We start from the raw sequence: 19,757 nt of genomic DNA on the forward strand, positions 1-19,757 counted from the left end.
AAAGTAATTATTGAAACAGAAATAAAAACCCACAGGACTAAGAACGCTAGGACTATTTAGAACAGAGTAAAGTCAACATTACTGCTCTAGAAAAAGGCATTAAGACTACTACCTCACAGCATTACTAAAAATATAACTGGAAAAAAAAATCAAGGAGTTCTTTTAAGTAAATGGACAGAGAAAGTTAAGCCAGATTTCTAGCCATTCTGATGTTATTTAGACAGTGTTCTCCAAAATCCATATGATCATGACAAAGTCGCAGGTTCAATTTCTTAAAAATGCCTATCAACTTTTGTATAAGTGACTTGATATATCTTGGGCCTGATTTTCAGAAGTACTGAGCATCCACAAAACTAAGAGTCAAATCAGCCCCACACTTTATCAAACTGATACCAAAAACTGAGGCACAAAGTCTGAACCAATTTTGAAAATTTAGCTGTAATCATCCACACAGATGCAAAACAAGTAAAAAAAAGCTTACTGTCAGAAAACAAGCAAAAAGACAAAGTACCTGGGTCAATGAGAACTTCTTGTGCCCCTAGGAGGAAAAAAAAAGATTTTTTCAGCCTTAAAAATATAGCCAACATAAAGTAAGCTATTGCAATATATTTTACAACTATCATCAGTCATAAGCAGAATTACAGGAAAATTAAAATCTAGCACAGACACTGCTGTTAAAACAGTAGTTGATTAATTTGAAGTCATAGCACAACAATTGTCGTTTGGTTACAACACATTTACCATATCTTGTACCTATATTAAATGTCCTTTTTTAAAAATATATCATCAGAAAAAAAAGTTATGATTAGTTCTAAGACCAAACCAAAAGGAATTAATATTTTAAAGTCAAATCCTAGATGATCTTAATTTTTAGTCATCCCTCCACTTTTTTTTGTTAGAAAGCTTCCATAACACAGTGTACTTATAAGTGCTTGTAGTGTATTTACCACACAATTACTACCATTAGGACCCTTATACTTTAATGTCTTCTGACTTCCTTTAAAAAGAAGATCATCCCATTTTTTTTTTAAGATTTTGTTAATGACTCTACCATCAGAGAGCACGGCTCTTCAGAAACTGAATACATGTTGGTGGTAGACTTCAGTCAAGGTTGGGTAGCAGAAAGAAACACTCTCTACATCTCAGATGTAGATGTAGTCCATGAGATTCTGTTTTGTGTAAGGTCTACCCAACACTCAAGCTATTTATGTTAAATATATGGTAAAAGGAGATTGTATTTGAGAAGTGGCTTCATTTTTTTTTTTTAATTAGATACAGCATCCTGTTGCTCTCAACCCTGGAGAAGATAATTGAAATGTGAAGAGAGGGCTCAATAGCCCCAAACTATGTGTGTTCTTTATCCGATAGCTTGTACTTCCTTAAACTGATTCTCAGTCTCTAGACCAGATAGGTAAACTAGAAATTTAAAAGCTACAGGAAAACTGAAATTAAATTTTCTATACCTAACTCTATAAGGCTATTTTACTTGGCACTTTTAAAAATGTAAAATCAAATAGAAAGGCAACTGAAAAAAGTAAGATACTTCAGACAGTGGAAGTAGCACAAACAGTATGTACTAAACAGAAAACAACAATCAGAAAAATCTTAGAGAAGATACAAAAATGTTTGTGTTATAATCAGACCTTTATATATATATTTTTTGAGAGATGGTTTGGGATCAGGATATAGTAGCTGTTCCGACAAAGATTAGAATCCAACTATTTAGACCTCAAAATGACAGTGATAATAACTAGGGCTAGTGATGAGATCTTGTAGACTGTAAAATAACAGCTCTAGATTAAGATGTGTGTTCCTGAAAGGTATGGAGTGAAGAGAACAGACTAAATTAAAATACTAGTTGTCTCTATGAATGTTTACTTGATAAAGAGAGTGGCTTATTGGAAAGCTTTTAACAAGAAATTTAAGAAGTTTATATTTACCAGTGTATTAAATATACAACTTGCAGAAGTGACTGGAAGACACTGCAAATTATTAAATTACAAAACAAATGAAGAAAGTAGTAATAAATCACAAAATGTATTTTGTTCAGTTATTCTGACATGAATTATGATAACATACTTTTGTAAAAATAAGTTTTAGTAACGAGACTTCACTGCAACATCTACTATTAAATCTTTGCTGAGGAGGTGAAGAGAGCCACATCTGTGTGCTTGATGAGTGGGATATCATCTTGTCCAACTTGGAAGACGCATTCTAACACAGGGGTTTTCAAACTGGGGGTTGGGACCCCTCAGGGTCATGAGGTTATTATATGGGAGGTCGCGAGCTGTCAGCTCCCACCACAAACCCCACTTTGCCGCCAGCATTTACAATGGTGTTAAATGTTTATAAATTAAAAACACTTTTTTATTACCACTACTATTAAGGGGGAGGTCGCACACCAAGGCTTGCTGCGTGAAAAGGGTCATTAGTACAAAAGTTTGAGAACCACTGAGGTTATGAGACTAGCTGGACAAAACTTTATTTACTTAAATGACATGAATACCTGGTGTAATCTTTTGAAATACGCTCTTTTACTGTAAAGTTGAAGTGTCAATACATATAATTTGTAATTCATCCCTTGAAAATGCAAAATAAATGTTTGCCAGTTTTGATATGTATATTAAGCAAAGCTATTTTTACAAGATGGAATTAGTTCTGATCACAATTTTAAAAAGAATTTATGATTAGCTGTTAAACAAGGGAATGGGGATTGTTTTTTGGTTTTTTTTTTAAACTCTAAATAGCTAGCAGGCACTCTCTCCAAGGAAGCAACAAAGAGTCCTGTGGCACGTTGAAGACTAACAGATATACCGGAGCATAAGCTTTCGTGGGTGAATACTCACTTCATCACTACTTGCCACAGGTGCCACAAGACTCTTTGGTGCTTTTTACAGATCCAGGCTACCCCTCTGATACTTATCTCCAAGGAAGGTAACCTGTTTCATAAAAGCTATACAAAGTATTTACAAAAAGCATACTAAAGCCTTTCAATGGCAAGTTGTCAGTTTCCTGACTGGTGTTTAATTTTACAACCAACATTTTAATAAAAAGACCTAATAAATGGGCTTTGTTTAAAATTGATATGAATTACAATTCAGTATGAGAGTATTATAATTCATACAAGTAACTGCATATATACTCTGCCAATAATGCATAAGTTTTAAAGAAAGTGATACAGTCTTCCAAACAAGTCCTTGAATAAAGAACACCAAAAGCCATGGATATTGAACATACCCTTCTTATCCTTATCAATTCATATAGTCCTCTCACACCATTTATATATTTTCTCAAAATTGCCTGCGTTTTTCCCTGCTGAATGTTTTTCACCAAATCTTAAGTAGAATCCTGGTCTTAAACACACAACCAGAGAAATTCTGAACAAATTCTCTCTTAATATCACTACAAAACCATTGGATTTTTATACTAAAAATAAATCTTCTCACAAAAAAAAGATATTAGTTCCGTTTAATACCATTTTTACCTGTGTGTGAAATTCTTATTACACACGAGGGCGAGTGGGGAGACTACAGATTAAGGGTTGTCATTACTAAACATCTAGGGAAAAAAAAGTCAGAGCAGAAGCCCCATTTAAGGCTTACCTGGTCGGTGTCTGTTGCTTGCCTCAGCGGGAAGAGAACTACCTTGAGCCCTACGAGCCCCAGCTTTACCTCCTGTGCCACCAGGGTAGTGATAGATAACTGATGCTGAGCATAAACCTTCAAGAGCAGCTGGAGATTAAAGATAAAGAAATATTTACTTAACAGAGAATCAATTCATCACATGATATCAAGTATTATAATTTATAATCCTATAAACAGAGTCTCAAAACCCTCACTCTGTTGGGGCACGCATAGAAATTTTTTTCCATGGAACGCATCAACCCCTGCAAAGCCATCCCTGTTGCGCCTACTGAGTTCACACCACAGTCGGTCCCCTTCAAGCATGTCCCACCCAGGTACAATCTCATTCCCCATCAGTGAGAAGGAACATGGGCTGCTGAAATGGAGCAAGGCCAGGCAGGCCCCCAGGGGGAAGCCCTGGTACAGAAGCCAGCACCACAGCAGTGGCAAGGAGGACAAATATTGTCAACCCCACTGCTCAGTGTTTCAGAGTAGCAGCCATGTTAGTCTGTATCTGCAAAAAGAACAGGAGTACTTGTGGCACCTTAGAGACTAACAAATGTATTTGAGCATAAGCTTCCGTGGGCTACAAAAGTTTTTTGCTGACAGTCCATCTTAATTAGTTAGCCTCTTAGGAGCTGGTTGGGCAACTCCTACCTTTTCATGTTCTCTGTATGTATACATATCTCCTCACTATATGTTCCATTCTGTGCATCCGACGAAGTGGACTGCTCAGTGTGTCCAGCCAGATTTAGCTCTGCAGCTCCTCCATCACAATGGAGGGACCACAGTAGTGCTGAACTTCAGTGCACAGGGGCCAAATGCAACTCTCTCGATTATGGCCCCATGATCCCTCCATCATGATGCTTTTAGCAATCTCTGTCATAAAGGAGGGGCCACACCTGTCTGGGCAGTGGGGAGGCCAGTCCTGCTCCTCCTTGGCACTGTCAATGATACGCATCAAGCGTAACGTGTATGGCTGCATATATACCACTGCACCCTTCATGAATACAAATTTTTGTCGGGCTCCTTCCCATGCTAGAACAGAACATTCTAAGCATCATTGCTCCTTTCTCAAGAGTGAAAGGAAAAAGACAGTAAGTAGAGTGGCTGAAGCTGATACGTCTGTTGCAAGAGGGGAGCCATGAAGTAAAATAAAGCAAAGACGTGCGGGAGGAGAGGGGGTTATGTCTACGCTTAGCTGGAGGTGCAAATTCCAGCTTAAGGATACATACCGCATGCTAGCTCCAATCAAGCTAGTGAACTAAAAATAGATTGTAGGTATGGCAGTGTGAGCAGTTAGCCACCCCAAGTACATATCTAGCATCTTGGATGGCTACATACTTGAAGTGGCAAGCCCCTTTTGCCACTTGCACCATTGCAGCTACACTATTTTTAGCACAACAGCTTGATCAGATCTAGCATGTGTATGTGTGCTTGCACCAAAATTTATATCTCCAGCTCAAAGTGTATACATATCTTAAGAGGAGTGGAAGGAGAAGCAAAGAGCACAGCAGCAGGAGCTGCTAGTGATTTCCCTACATGGACGATGTAAAGGTCTAGAAAACATGACCTATGAGGGAAGATTGAAAAAATTGGGTTTGTTTAGTCTGGAGAAGAGAAGACTGAGGGGGTACATGATAAGAGTTTTCAAGTACATAAAAGGTTGTTACAAAGAGGTGGGGGGTGAAAAATTGTTCTTGTTAACCTTTGAGAACAGGACAAGAAGCAATGGGCTTAAATTGCAGCAATGGTGGTTGAGATTGGACATTAGGAAAAATCTTCCTAACTGTCAGGGTAGTTAAAACACTGGAACAAATTGCTTAGGGAGGTTGTTGAATCTCCGTCATCAGAGGTTTTTAAGAACAGGTTAGACAAACATCTGTCAAGAATGGTTTTGTTAATACATAGTCCTGCCTTGACAGCAGGGGACTGGACTAGATGATGGACTGAGGTCCCTAAATTTCTGTGATTCTATGGAAGAATGAGAATCAGCAGCTAAGCATCCAATGACCACTTGTGCACCTAGGAGAAAAGCAACAGCAGCACAAGAAAAAAAAAAAAAAGAGACCTGCAAAAAGATGAAGCCTAGGGGCCAAAACTGATTTGCATGATGTGAAAGGAGTGAAGGTATGCGAATGTAAGTTAAATATACGTGGGTTTGGCAGCCACAGGAGCATACATTTTTTCATCCAGTCTTTACTATGCCTCATACCAGCAAGATTTGAAACATTTTTCCCCACACCTATTCACCTGAGGACTAAGATCACCTTTTAAAAACAGCTATTACACAAGTCATGCATAATATAGTTATACTAAAGAAGCCCATGTTTTATATTGCAAATATGCTAAATTCTCACTTTCTATAACAAATAGTATTTTCCTTGCATTCTTAGTCACGTACTAATTCTTTTGGCTTGATTTTCAAGTCACATTTTATTGGATTTTTTAAGTGTCTTTTTAAGTGCATTTAATTGCTGCATTTTTATATTGCAGCAAGAAGGCAAAAAAAAGTTATTTGCTTCATACCAGAATCTTAAATCATTTGTGTTTTATCAGCATCAATTAAGCCTACCTCCAAGCCACAAAAAGTCATTTACAGAACGCAGAAGTTCCACAGCCATATGATAATGTACCAAGGAATCTTGTAACATCCCAGCTTGTAGACACAGATCACCAACATGTTTCCGCATCCGACCTTGACAACGTTTCTTATAATGTCTGAAATATAAAAGATAGTGTATAGTTACTCCCACAATACCTACATCCTATGAGCTGAGAAAGCACTGAGTTACTTGTTTTTATTCTTTCCTCTCTATTTACGTGTCACAGAGACATTAAACATGGCTGTGATGTTATTGACATGATTGTGACCATGTAGATCATTGCTATAACCAAGGTCCTATAGTTGCACCAAATCTTGTTCAAAGGAGGTCAAGTAAGGCGTCTATAGAAAGCTTGTAATTCACTGTTTATGATTATGCTGTCTGTATGTCTATCTTTTTTGTATTTGACGTTATGAATATTGGCTACGTACTTGTATCTCAATGTGTTTGATTTTAAGTAGCCTCAGTGAAGCATTTGGTCAGCTTCTTGAGAATGGGCACTTACGGGGAACAGTCCTATCAAGAAACACTTAACTAACAATGGACTTTGGGAGATGCCAATCCACATCTGAGCTTTCCTGGAACGTTCAAACTAACATGTAAACAACGGTGTCGGCCTGCAAAAACCTGAATCATTCATGGACATGTGACTTGCCCAGGTGGCTACAAACTTCATCTTGTTGCTGTGACTTTGCAGAGAAGAACAAAGGGGTTTCTGCCCATAAGAGAGAGAATATAAAAGGCCCTGGAAGCCTCTCCATTCTGTCTTCAGCTGGCTCAATAGATGGCCTCTCCACCCCAAAGAGATGGACTACAACTAAGGGGGTGTGAGTGATTGCTGGACCCAGGCCATAAACCACAACGTTGGTTTGAAAAGGATTGGGCTCAGACTAGGAAGGGGTCTAGTCTGTGAAAGAAGCTTATTGGGACATCCTTGATGGTGAGATTTTCCTGTATTCAGTTTACTACTGTATTAGGCTTAGAAGTGCATATTTTTAGGTGATAATTGGAGATATACCAGTCTCCTAGAACTGGAAGGGACCTTGAAAGGTCATCGAGTCCAGCCCCCTGCCTTCACTAGCAGACCAATTTTTGCCCCAGATCCCTAAGTGGCCCCCTCAATGATTGAACTCACAACCCTGGGTTTAGCAGGCCAATTCTCAAACCACTGAGCTATCCCTCCCCCTGATACCTGGGGGAGCGAAGAGCTGTGCATACCGCTCTATCAGTGTTATCAAGGGCAGACAATTTATGAGTTTACCCTGCATAAGCTAAATACTAAGTAAAATGGATTTATTTGGGGTTTGGATCCCATTGGGAGCTGAGTCTGGGTGCTAGATACAGGAGCACTTGCTAAGTTATTTTCAGTTAAGTCTGCAGCTTTGGGGGGCATAGTTCAGACCCTGGGTCTGTGTCGGAACAGACTGGCATGTCTGGCTCAAAAAGGCAGGGTTCTGGAGGCCAAACTGACAGAGAAAGACAGGCTCAGAGGTAGTCTCAGCACATCAGGTGACAGTCCCAAGGGGATCTCTGTGACCGAACCCATCACAATGGCAATTCATCCTTTATCACTGAGCAAACAGTCCATCAACTATAACCAGTGTATTGGGCAAAATGAAAAATAAAGACCAAACACCCTCAAGAAATATTGATGAGATATATAGACATTCTGAATATACAGCACTGCTGTACATAGATTAAACTGAAAGCCTTCCTTTCAGAGAATAATTTTACTTGTAAATTATGAAATATATAGAGAAAAATGCTAATAGAAATAGGCAGATCATTCTTTTCACGTTTTATTAATTAAATATACCTCTATCTCGATATAATGCTGTCCTCGGGAGCCAAAAAAAAAAAAAAAAAAAAAACTTCCCACGTTATAGGTGAAACCAGGTTACATCAAACTTGCTTTGCTCTGCCAGAGTGCATAGCCCAGCCCTCCCGGAGCACTGCTTTACCACGTTATATCAGAATTTGTGTTATATTGGGTCGCGTTATATCGGGGTAGAGGTGTATTTGCTCTGTAGAACTAACAGCCTGTTAAAATAGCACACAACTTTTTCCTGTGAGGGGATGGATTATCTATGGATCTGCTGAAGACCTAAGCATCTTCCCACTTTTACTCACACTTTCAGCCTCGGTGACCAACATCCCAAGAGCTGAATGGGATTCGCTTCAAAGCCCACCTATATCACTGAGTAAAAGATCAGCTAGAAAAATAACTATAGAACACCACAAGGCATTCAGTTCCCATCTCTCTCCCCAACCACCCAAGTAAGGAAACTACAAGGAACAGGCAGCTTGTGGAAAATTTTAAACTAAATAGATGCTTCAATAGAGTTAATTATTAGAAAAGTAACTAATCTGGATAATGGATTCTTGATGTAGTATTGAAGCTAGCCTTCCTTAACCAGAACTTCTCAGAAATAAGTAGGTGAATGGAATAGATGCAAAGTAACAAATATATACTTGCCCCTAGGGACTCATCATGCTTCAAGACAGGAGGCAAATCATTCACTTTCTCAGAAGAGACTTCTCTCAAGGTATGTCTACACTGCAATAAAAATCTGGGGCTGACCTGTGTCAGCAGACTTCAGCTTGGACTGTGGGACTGTTTTATTGCAGTGTAGACTTGCAGGCTCAGGCTGGACCCTATGAAGCCCAGAAATCTACACTTCAAACAAACACCCTAGAGCCCAAGACCTGCACGCCTAGTCAGTTAGCACGGGCCAGCCACAAGTGTCTAGTTGCAGCACAGACATACTCTCAGAGTCCCTCAGCAAATATCCGCACATTCTGCTCTGCCTTCAAGGACACACCTAAGTATTCTATAGACTGAAAATATTCGCACCACCAGTAATTAAGCTTTTTTTCCATTTGAAAGACTGAATAAAACGGTCACTCATCTACATTAATTTTGTAAGTACACATAAATCCTAGTGCTGTATCATCAGAGATTCTTCCAATATGAGTATATTATTCAAATACATTTATCAGTGTTTCTAGTATCTTCTCTCCAAGATTAAATTTCTCCAAGTTATTTAAGTCTTTCCTCTTCTTCCTCTTTTACATAAGAACTAAATGAAATAACCATCAACCCCAAGGTCAGTTAATTGAGACTATACAAATTGATCTCCTTTCATATAAAAAAATCCAACCTCGCCATCTAAAAAATTAAATTAAATAGGAATAAAGTTTTCATTTCAGAATCCAATTTAAGTTAGCTAAGATTTACAGCATATATACAGACTAACCCTAAAGCAGAGATTCTCGAACTGCGTTCCGCGGACTACCAGTGGTCTGCGAGCTCCACTGGGGTGCGCTGTGGATAGCTCCCTCTAAGGTGCATGCCTACGTGGCTGCACACGAGAAAATAAAGGGCCACCCACCTAACTAGTGGAGCCACATGGTGCCTGGACCCTGGAGAAGACGCTTATATAAGGTGAGGTGGTGGCCTGGGGGGGGGGGGCGGCACGCAGGGAATAGAGAGTAGGGAGGAGGCGGCAGTGGGGTGAGAAGAGGGGTTGGGGGGGAATTAGGGACATGCAGGACTGCAGCGGCCAAAGAGGCAACTTTTCCCAGCTCCAGGGCTGTGGCTGCAAGGGAGACTGCCCTCCCACCTCCCCAGCCCCAGTTCGGGGCTGCCATGACAGGGGTGATCCCCCTCACTCCCCCCTAGGCCCAGTTCAGGGGCTGCTGCGGCAGGGGGAATGGGTCACATCCATCACGTTAGAAAGGTAAGACTACTGATATTAAAATATGTGTTGTGTGATTTATAGAAAAAAAATTTTAAAATTTTATTTTAAAAAATTTATATAGCACTTTTATGCAAAGTGCTTTACAATAGCTAGTTGATGGTACAAACATTTGGAAAGATCATTATGTGGTCCGCCGAGACCCTCTGCAATTTTCAAGTGGTCCGCAAAAAAAAAGTTTGAGAACCACTGCCGTAAAGAATTTGAAAGAGTAACAGGGACCTCAGGAAAATTACAGAGCACTTTGTATGAACTGGTACACTTCCCCATGAAAAAAAGAGGAAAACTCAGTAAAATTGTGTGGAAACATGAGACTAGCAGAGATTTCTGCCTGTAACAGCAGCAATTGCATTTGTTATGACTAAATTCAATTCATGATAACGTTTTAAAAAACAGAATTTAACATCTAAACCAGGGGTCGGCAACCTTTCAGAAGTGGTGTGCCAAGTCTTCATTTGTTCACTCTAATATAAGTTTTCATGTGCCAGTAATACATTTTAATGTTTTCAGATGATCTCTTTCTATAAGTCTATAATATATAACTAAAGTATTGTTGCATGTAAAGTAAATAAGGTTTTTAAAATGTTTAAGAAACTTCATTTAAAGTTAAATTAAAATGCAGAGCCCCCCTGAATTGGTGGCCAGGACCCGGGCAGCATGAGTGCCACTGAAAACCAATGGGAGAATACTTCAACCTCTCTAACCACTCAGTGACAGACCTGAAGGTGGCAATTTTACAACAAAAAAACTTCAAAAACAGACTCCAAAGAGAGATCGCTGAACTTGAATTCATATGCAAATTAGATACAATTAACTTAGGTTTGAACAGAGACTGGGAATGGTTAGATTGAATTAGTGTAATGGCCCATTTCCTCATGTTAAGTATCCTCACATCTTCCATGGGTCATCTCAATTATCACTTCAAACTTTTTTTCCTCCTGCTGATAATAGGTCCTCTCATTTGATTGCCCTCTTATAGTTGGTATGGCTACTTCCACCTTTTCATGTTCTCTGTATGTATAAATATCTTCTTGCTGTATGTTCCAGTCTATACATCCAATGAAGGGGGCTGTGGCCCACAAAAGCTTATGCTCAAATAAATTTGTTAGTCTCTAAGGTGCCACAAATACTCCTGTCCTTTTTATATATAGTAACAGACGTCCCCAATAAAAACACCCATTTTAAAATAACTATCTGTAATTCATTGTTGTTTATGAAGAACTAAGTTATCCAAATGAACGATTTTTATTGTTGTTACAACAATGTGCAGTTTTTACAACTTGTGCTTTAACACCGTACAAATGTCTCTGCCAAGTCAAAAAGGTGAACATTCATGTAAACAACATCCATCCTCAACATACAGATGATAAAAAACTTAATTCACTAGATGCTTGGGGGTTTTGTCTGGTTTTCTTTTTAAAGTCACCCAGCTACAAAAAGGGTCAATAAAAACATTAATTCAGAACTAGACTGAAAAAATGCTTGTCGTCTGTTATCAAATGCATTTTATTTATATATAGCAAAAAAATTAAAAATCACGTTTTGGTGATTTCCTCTAGTGTACAGTCATGAAATAAATTATTTGTCCCAGCTATTGATGCTATGAGGCCTGAGATGAAGAAATTGGTGCAAAATTTTACAATATAATAAGGAGGTTATAACTTTTTTTTTCCTGGATGCATTAGTTGGTTGATCATGAGTCACCAGGGTTCTGGTTCCCTGTGGTCTACGCCAATTCCAAGACAGTGACAGAGGTTAGACATCATTTTCTACGCTCTCTCACACAGAGTGGCATGAGCAGAGCGCCACTGTACTTGCTTGCTCTTCCTTTCCCGCATAAGGCAATCCAAGATTATTGATGGACAGTGACTGCTGAAGACACGAGATGAAAAGGCACCCCAATCCCCAAAAATACTGGCAAGTGGCAGCAAGTCCACTAATCCTATCCCAAACCATAAAGGATGTTGTCACTTACAGGACTACATGCATAGGCAATGAGTTATATGGGCTCGAGGTGCCCGGGCTCCAGGAATATTCAGGGCCGGGTGCCCTGCTCCAGCAATATTTGGAGCTGGGTCTCTCCCCTAGCCCTGCCTGGATCGGGACCCGGCCCCAGCCCCCGCGGGTCTCCCACCACCGCTCCGCCCCGCAGTGTCCCTGTCTGGAGCAGGTCCCAGCCTCCGCCTTCCACCCCTCCCCCTGCATCCCCCCTCCGCCGCGTCCCTCCTGCTCGCAGATCAGCTCCCAGCAGAACTGCTGCCTGCTGTCCCAGGGTCCTAGCGCCTGCCATCCGCTAATGGCAAGGCAGGCTGCCCTTACCCTGCTCTTCTGCCCTAGCCCTGAGCCTCCCCAATGCCCCAAACCCTCATCCTCAGCCAGAGCCCTCATCCCCCAACACCCTGAGCCTCTGCCCCAGCTCTGGGCCCCCCGTATCATGGAACCTCTCATCCTCAGCCCCAACCCACATTCCCCTGCAGCCTGATCCTCTGCCCCAGCATGCACCACCTCCCCTCTTCCTATACCCCCCCAGCCGAGCCTGTACCCTTCACCCCCTCCTGCACACCCACCCTCTGCCCTAGCCCAGAGTCTACATCCACCACCCAAACTCCCTCCCAGAGCCTGCACCCCTCACCCCTTCCTACACCCCCAGCACCAGCCCAGAGCCTGCACCCAAACTCCATCCCAAAGCCTGCAGCCCTCACCCCCTCCTGCACACCCACTCCATGCCCCAGCCCGGAGCCTGTACCCATGTCAATAACCTAGTCCCAGATTTGGACCTTAGCGTCCAAAATATGGGGGTTAGCATGAAAACCTCCAAGCTTAGTTACCAGCTTGGACCTGGTACTGCTGCCACCACCCAAAAAATGTGAGTGTTTTGGGGCACTCTGGTCCCCCCAAAATCCTTCCCTGGGGACCCCAAGACCCAAATCCCTTGAGTCTCACAACAAAGGGAAATAAACCTTTTCCCTTCCCCCCCCCTCCAGGTGTTCCTGGAGAGATACACAGAAGCAACCTCCGTTAATCTAAACAGAGGGATTCCACCCTCCCCGTTCCCAGCCTGGAGAACAGAATTACCGAGAGTCAATCTCTCTTCCCCCCTCACCCAGAGTGAATGCAAAGTCAGGCTACTACATCTAACACACACAGGTTTTCCCCTGACTTCTTCCTCCCACCAATTCCCTGGTGAGCTGCAGACCCAATTCCCTGGAGTTCCTCACTAAAGAAAAACTCCAACAGGTCTTAAAAGAAAGCTTCATATAAAAAAAGAAAGAAAAATACATACAAATGGTCTCTCGGTATTAAGGTGACAAATACAGGGTCAATTGCTAAAAAGAAATATGAATAAACAGCCTTATTCAAAAGAATACAATTCAAAGCACTCCAGCAACTATAGACATGTAAATACAAAACAAAAAACCATTTTGTACTCACAACTTGGAAACAGAAGATTAGAAAGCAGGAAATAGAAAAATCCTTCTCTAGCTGAGAGAGATTCAGGCAGAAGACAAAGAACTCAGACACAAACTTCCCTCCACCTAGAGTTGAAAAAAGTCCTGTTTCCTGATTGGTCCTCTGGTCAGGTGCTTCAGGTTACTTTTTTTTCAGGTGAAAGAGACATTAACCCTTAGCTATCTGTTTATGACAACTCAGCACCCAAACTCCTTCCTAAAGCCTGCACCCCTCCTGCACCCTAATCCCCAGCCCAGGATCTGCACCCCAGACTTCCCCCCTGAAACGCCATCCAGAGCCTTAGGCAGGTGGAGGCAGAGTTGGGGGGGACGGGTTCTGGGCACCACCAAAATTTCTACAAACTTGTCTCCCAGGACTACATGGTCTTATGGGATACCCCATAGCTTCACATAACCATTCAAAACCTGCATCTTTGAAGGTTCCCCACTCACTAGAGTTACATGTGGTTGACTACTGAGAGGCTGGCTTACAATGTGCTTTCAACTATAGTTCCATCTTTATGCAGTAGCTGCTACGTTTTTAAGGAACAAAATCCTCTTAAGTAAGAATCAGTATTGTTTTGGAAGCACTGTGTAGTGCTGGTGGAAAACAGACTGCTTGTCTGCTACCACAGTAAAACAGTTATCACTAACAGCCACCATAATACCTCCATCAAACTTGCTTACCTTATTCTGGGAGTCCACATTTTTGGTTTAACATTAAGCATCTCATCAGCTGGCATGTGCAGGACACAATACATACCTCTGTACCACTTCTGTGGATAGAAGCAGAAGGCAGAGTCCTGGCCACTTCCATCCCCACCTGATCTCATGTACATATGGTGCATATATATATTGCAGCCATGCATTTGACTTTATATGCATTGCTCTGTACCACCCCTATTTTACTGTCTCCAGCTAAAATTGCCCTAGGTGACTGCCATAATTATGTGCAAATTTCAGAATGGGCAAAAAAGTGTTAAATCATTACATTTCAAACTAGAGGTAAATTTAATCACAAACCATTTAGCAAAAAGTTTGGAGGAGTTCCTGATTCTTCAAAGTGTCAGAAAACAAAACTGACGGTTCAAAAAACATGCAAAATGAATTGGCAAAGTTTTCATGCAAAATGCTGCAAAAGAAAAAAACAATCCCCACCAAATTCAATCAATTCCCAATTCTGGTTAGCATGCAAAAAAAACAAATATCACTGTTCATAACATTATTGAGCCTTTAAAAATCCAGCTACAGCATTTAATTTTCATCACTGACAAAACATTTTAATTTTGAAAACAAACACAGGCAGTAGCTTCATTGCTTTGAGTTTACAAAATAAAGCAGCTTCCCGAGGTCAGCAGCCATCTCAGCAAATTGTTTGTGTTCTACGAAAAAAATTCCAGCATTGCCACCAAATAGAATTGCCATATGCTAAAAGAAGTGAACCCATGATAATAACAGTCCAGCAGTAATTCTTAGTTGTACTAGAAAACAAACATATACAAGCAACACTCAACTATGTAATGAACACAGAATGGAAAGGCAGCACATGAAAACTAACTCATTTTAAAATATAATCTATCACAGCCTACCTTTTCAGACCCAACAACAAACTCACAGGGCAGTATGAGAGGGAAAAAAAAGAAAAGAAAGGAAGGAACAAAACAAAAATTAGAAATATACAAGAACAGAAAAAAATTAAATAGCCAGGTATACATGTACTCAGATTTCACACAGTTCGACAAAGAGCAGTGAACAAATCCCACCTACTATATATTAACATTAGAAAAGCAATACATCTACATAGCATCTTGCTCTCTCATCACCCAATAACAATGCTAAGTAGATGTCTTATCAGTTCAAAATCAACAATGTAATTGTGCCCATACTAACACCTGAGTTGATGTGAATAACTTAAACATTAAAATAATTTGGGCCCAACAGTCTAGAAATACTGGCTATTTTTTTTTTTAATTGAAAACAGGGAAAGCCTAGAAAAAGTTATTAAACAGCGGTATCTGAAATGGCCAAGAGGGAGTGACTTCAACAGAAATGATCTCATATGAAGACCTGAAAACAAACAGTCATAGTACTACACACAATCAGTAACACACCAGATAAGAGAACATTAAACTTGTCTATAACATAGCATGCTGAGGCACCACCACAGGAGCTCTGAGTATGCACCTTCCCTGATACCTTGAGGTTCAAAAGCCTTGTGTTTCTTCATAAGGATACACAAGCCCACCTACTTTGTCCAGTGGGAATTCCTGGCTAGTCAACAGATGGTTATATTGTAAATGCATCAGATCCAGAAGTTTTTAACAACTGGCTCTTTCCTGTTCAGAGTAGCTATATCTTTTACCACTACCAGATTCTTGGACTCTGAAGTCCAGGCATTTTGGACCATAGGGAATGCTATTTCCTGTCTATATCTTAACCTTAGGCTTCAACCCTGCTGAGTCCTACACATGTGCTTATCTTTATGCATTGTGAGTAGTCCCCACTCACGTAAAGCCTTGACAAACCAATGCCTTAATGCTCCTACTCATCCCCTCCTCTTGGCTATTCCAGTCCATTTTAAGATCATGTACCTGCTTTGATTTCTGCTTCTCTTTATTAACCAGTCAGGAACATCATAAATAAAATACATTGTTTCTATAGTGCTTTCCATATGAAGACTTTAAAGAACCTTACAAACATTAATGACCTAAGGAAATATTGTCCCCATTCTACAGATGAGGAAACCAAAGTACAGTGGGATTAACCGATTTGCCCAGGATCACATGCTGGCAGGCTGTGCCAGGAACTGAACCAAGGTCTGACTCCCAGTCCTATGTCTTATAATCAACAAGATCATCTTTCTTTCCATGGCTTCCTACTTCTCAGCTGCTAAGTAAGCATTTTACCATTTAAGCTAATTCTCCAACACAAATACCGTAATTAGGCTTAGAAGGATTTGATTTTAATCAGTAAATGTCACTAAACATCTATTAAAACCATACACACAAACCGATGAAAAAGTATTTCCATTGATGATCATCTAAATTTATAAATAGGCAAACTAAGAAAAAGACTGCTTGAGAAATATCAGAGTATGGCTTAAGGATATTTACTTTGTATATTTTGACATGATGTTGACAATCTGTGTTTTAATAGCTATAAAGCTAATTTTTTGAATCTCAATGTCTGTCAAATAAATTTGACTTCCTCACAATTTCCCAACTAGGAAAATTTAAAATTGATAATTTTTAGCCCCTTTTATTTTTAAACAGATTTTATCCATTGAAATTTTTAAAAAATCAAGTTCTGCCAAGCCTACTTGCAATGTTCCCCTTGATATCACCACTCTTAGTATAGAACCTGGAAAACAGTATCATCTACCAGGTACACAAGTAAACTGCCAGAAGACACACATCTCAACTCTGCCTTCCTCTCAATAGCATCTAGCATCTCTGGACTACAAAGCATGAAATGACTCATACCCTAGTTTATAAGCACTGCATTTAGGTAGCCAGTTTGGTTACAATAATCATTCACCTCAGCAGCGAATATTACTTCTTGATAATAATGTGACCCTTATTAGCTGGGTGAAACATGACTGCACTAATCCTGGCCATCTAATCCTAGTCACCAGGTTAGCATGGTCCAAGCTCATAATGCACAGTGTTTGGCACGAAATACACTAGCCTGAAAGGATATTAATTTAATTGAGGGATTTAAAATGTTCTTTCAGTTGAACGTACTTAGGCATTATGGTATGACCAAAATTACCTTGGCATGTTTCATCCTGGTGATGTGTAACTCACTAATTTCAGCTGAGATATTTTCTATGTCGACATACTTACCAGGTTCATTTGGTATGGGGTGTCTCTCTAGCATTCAGATGATAACCCATTACAGAGGCCAACTCAACTGTAACTGCAGGTTTGAGAGTTGCAGGCAAAGATAAACTTCCCACAGATTAAACAATCTGTGACCAAATGATCAGAAGTGCACTGAGGCATCAAATCCCTCTGTGCAATATTTGGTAGTATTCTAATACAGTCATTTGCATCAAGACAGGGCAATATTCAGGCCTTAGCAGCAGCTATAAACTAAATGAAGCTAGGACACCTCATTGTCTCCATAAAAAAGAGATGAAAGTGGAGAAAAGGAGTTGTCATAAATATAGAGGGAAGGGTAACAACCTTTCTGTATACAGTACTATAAAATCCCTTCTGACCAGAGGCATAAAATCCTTTTACCTGAAAAGGATTAAGAAGCTCAGGTAACATGGCTGGCACCTGACCAAAAGGACCAATAAGGGGACAAGATACTTTCAAATAGCACAGGGAGAGGGAGGAGGCTTTGTTTTGTCTGGTTTCGGTCTGTCTGTTCTGTGTGCTTGCCGGAGACAGATCAAGAAAGGAAGCAATCCAACTCCATTAGTATTAGTAAGTACTAGCGAAGGAATGTGTTATCTTACCTTTATTTTGGCTTGTGATTCCCTTTGTCTAAGAGGGAGGTTTATACCTGGTTTTGTAATGTTAGGCCTGAATAAAGATATAGCAGACAAAACCAGGTATGCCAACCTGACCAAAGTCAGGCTAACAGAGGTTTGTTGGTAATCCCTGAGTGGAAATGAACTGAGAAGCAGCATGTCTCATGAAGAGGGGTTAGAGTCCCTTCACGAAGAGGGGTTAGAGTCCCTTCATAAAAATGGGACAAGTTGGCAGTAAGTGCCTGGGGGACGCCTCGTTGTCTCTGATACTTAGAGATTGGAAGAAGATTTCTGAGACCGTTGGTCTACTTAAGTTTAACATGAGAAATCTGTGTTGGATCCAATGGCCATCATTTACCTTTCATTTGTCCCCGACTAGACACTGGCCGGAGGGTGAAACCTTTTCCACAGATAGGATGAACTCCTTAAGGGATATTTTGGTTGATCTTAGGCCGGGACAAATGGATTATTTGTTTGTATGGTATAATTATAAAACCATGGAGGGACGGGTAGCTTTTGAAGCTGTTTGTATAGAGAGCTCTTGTAAAAAATCCCTCACCATATGCCCCAAAGCTGCACCGGGAGGAGGACAATTTTGTTCCTGTTCTTCCCCGTCTGGTGGAGTGCAAGGATTCAAAAGCAGGTTAGGGACAGTTCAGGGACAGAGGAGAATCAAGGGGGAGCTCAGAATGATGTTCCCTCATCTTCAGAGGAATCAGGCAGCCTCACCCCCTGTGTGCAGCCTCCAGCCAGCCTTTCGCAAACTTGGCCAGGGACTGCTTCTCAGACACTCCCAATATTACAGCAGCCCTCGTCCTCGCCCTTGTGGACCCCTACTAGGTTACTTAACTCCATGAGGGAGAATGTTTCTGAGACACCTCTGATATTACAAGCCTCGTTGAGAACTTATCTGGTTCCACTGGTTGCTGGGGAACATGAGATGGTTTTTACCCATACCCTGTTTGCAGCTTCAGATTTGTTTAACTGGCAGCGCACTATGCCTCACTTATGAGACAACCCTGAGGCAGTGGAAAGAATGTTCTGCACAACCTTTTTCACTCATGTGCCCACTTGGGCAAATGTAAATCAGTTATTAGATACTCTCATGACAGAAGATGAAAGACAAAAAGTAAAAGAAAAATCTGCAGGTCATTTGAATGCACCTTGGCTAATTACTGACCCTAATTGGAATCCCAATAATCCAGCTCAAAAGACAAAGTTGGATGGATTTTAAAAAGCTGTTTTAAATGGTATTAGAGATGCAGGGGAGGCTACTCCAAATTGGAGCAAGGTGACTGCTTGTGTTCAGCGTCCAGACAAGCACCCCTCTGACTTTTGTGCTCGACTGATTTGTGAAGTTAAAAAGCATGGGAATTTGAATCCTGAAACTGATCATGAAAAGGAGATGGTTAAAATGGTTTTCATGTCACAATGCGCAAAGGACATTGCAAAAAGATTTAGAGAGCATCCAGATGGTATGCAAGGAAATAGTTGGTCTGAAGTAGTTAGCATTGCTACTAGAATGTTTAATGGGAGAAAGGAAAAGAAAAAAAAAAGGACATAAGGAAGGGTGGGGGCTAGTTAAGAAGCCCACCCTCCTAGCTAAACTGGTAGTGGAACAAGCAGGTGCCTATGGAAGGGACGGTTCAGTGAAAAAAGCAGGATCGGGCCCAGGCGGGCAGGCAACAGACAGGGAGATTGGAAAACAGGTTGGAAAATTTTGAGGGTGTAGTGGAAGGAAGAAGTAAGTGTAAGCATGGGGATTTCAAATACCCAGGACTTACTTGGAATGGTGATTTGAGTTGATAAAAGTGGCTGTTGGGAGACAAGCAAGAAATTTA

The 19,757-nt window shown here is 40.7% G+C and overlaps 1 protein-coding gene across 7 annotated transcripts in view; it reads right to left on the minus strand.

Moving 5' to 3' along the window:
• Window positions 1–19,757, minus strand: part of TRAPPC9 (trafficking protein particle complex subunit 9) — an 840,301-nt gene that overhangs the window by 803,615 nt on the left and 16,929 nt on the right. For all 7 annotated transcript variants that reach the window (XM_050940629.1, XM_050940628.1, XM_050940630.1 and 4 more), the window contains exons 3-5: window positions 6,199–6,344; window positions 3,603–3,731; window positions 512–538 (exon numbers count right to left, since the gene is read on the minus strand). In XM_050940629.1, coding sequence (XP_050796586.1) covers window positions 512–538; window positions 3,603–3,731; window positions 6,199–6,344 — 302 coding nt within the window. The remainder of the gene's footprint in view (window positions 1–511; window positions 539–3,602; window positions 3,732–6,198; window positions 6,345–19,757) is intronic.

This window comes from Gopherus flavomarginatus, chromosome 2 (assembly GCF_025201925.1).
Source record: "Gopherus flavomarginatus isolate rGopFla2 chromosome 2, rGopFla2.mat.asm, whole genome shotgun sequence".
NCBI classification, from domain to species: domain Eukaryota; kingdom Metazoa; phylum Chordata; order Testudines; family Testudinidae; genus Gopherus; species Gopherus flavomarginatus.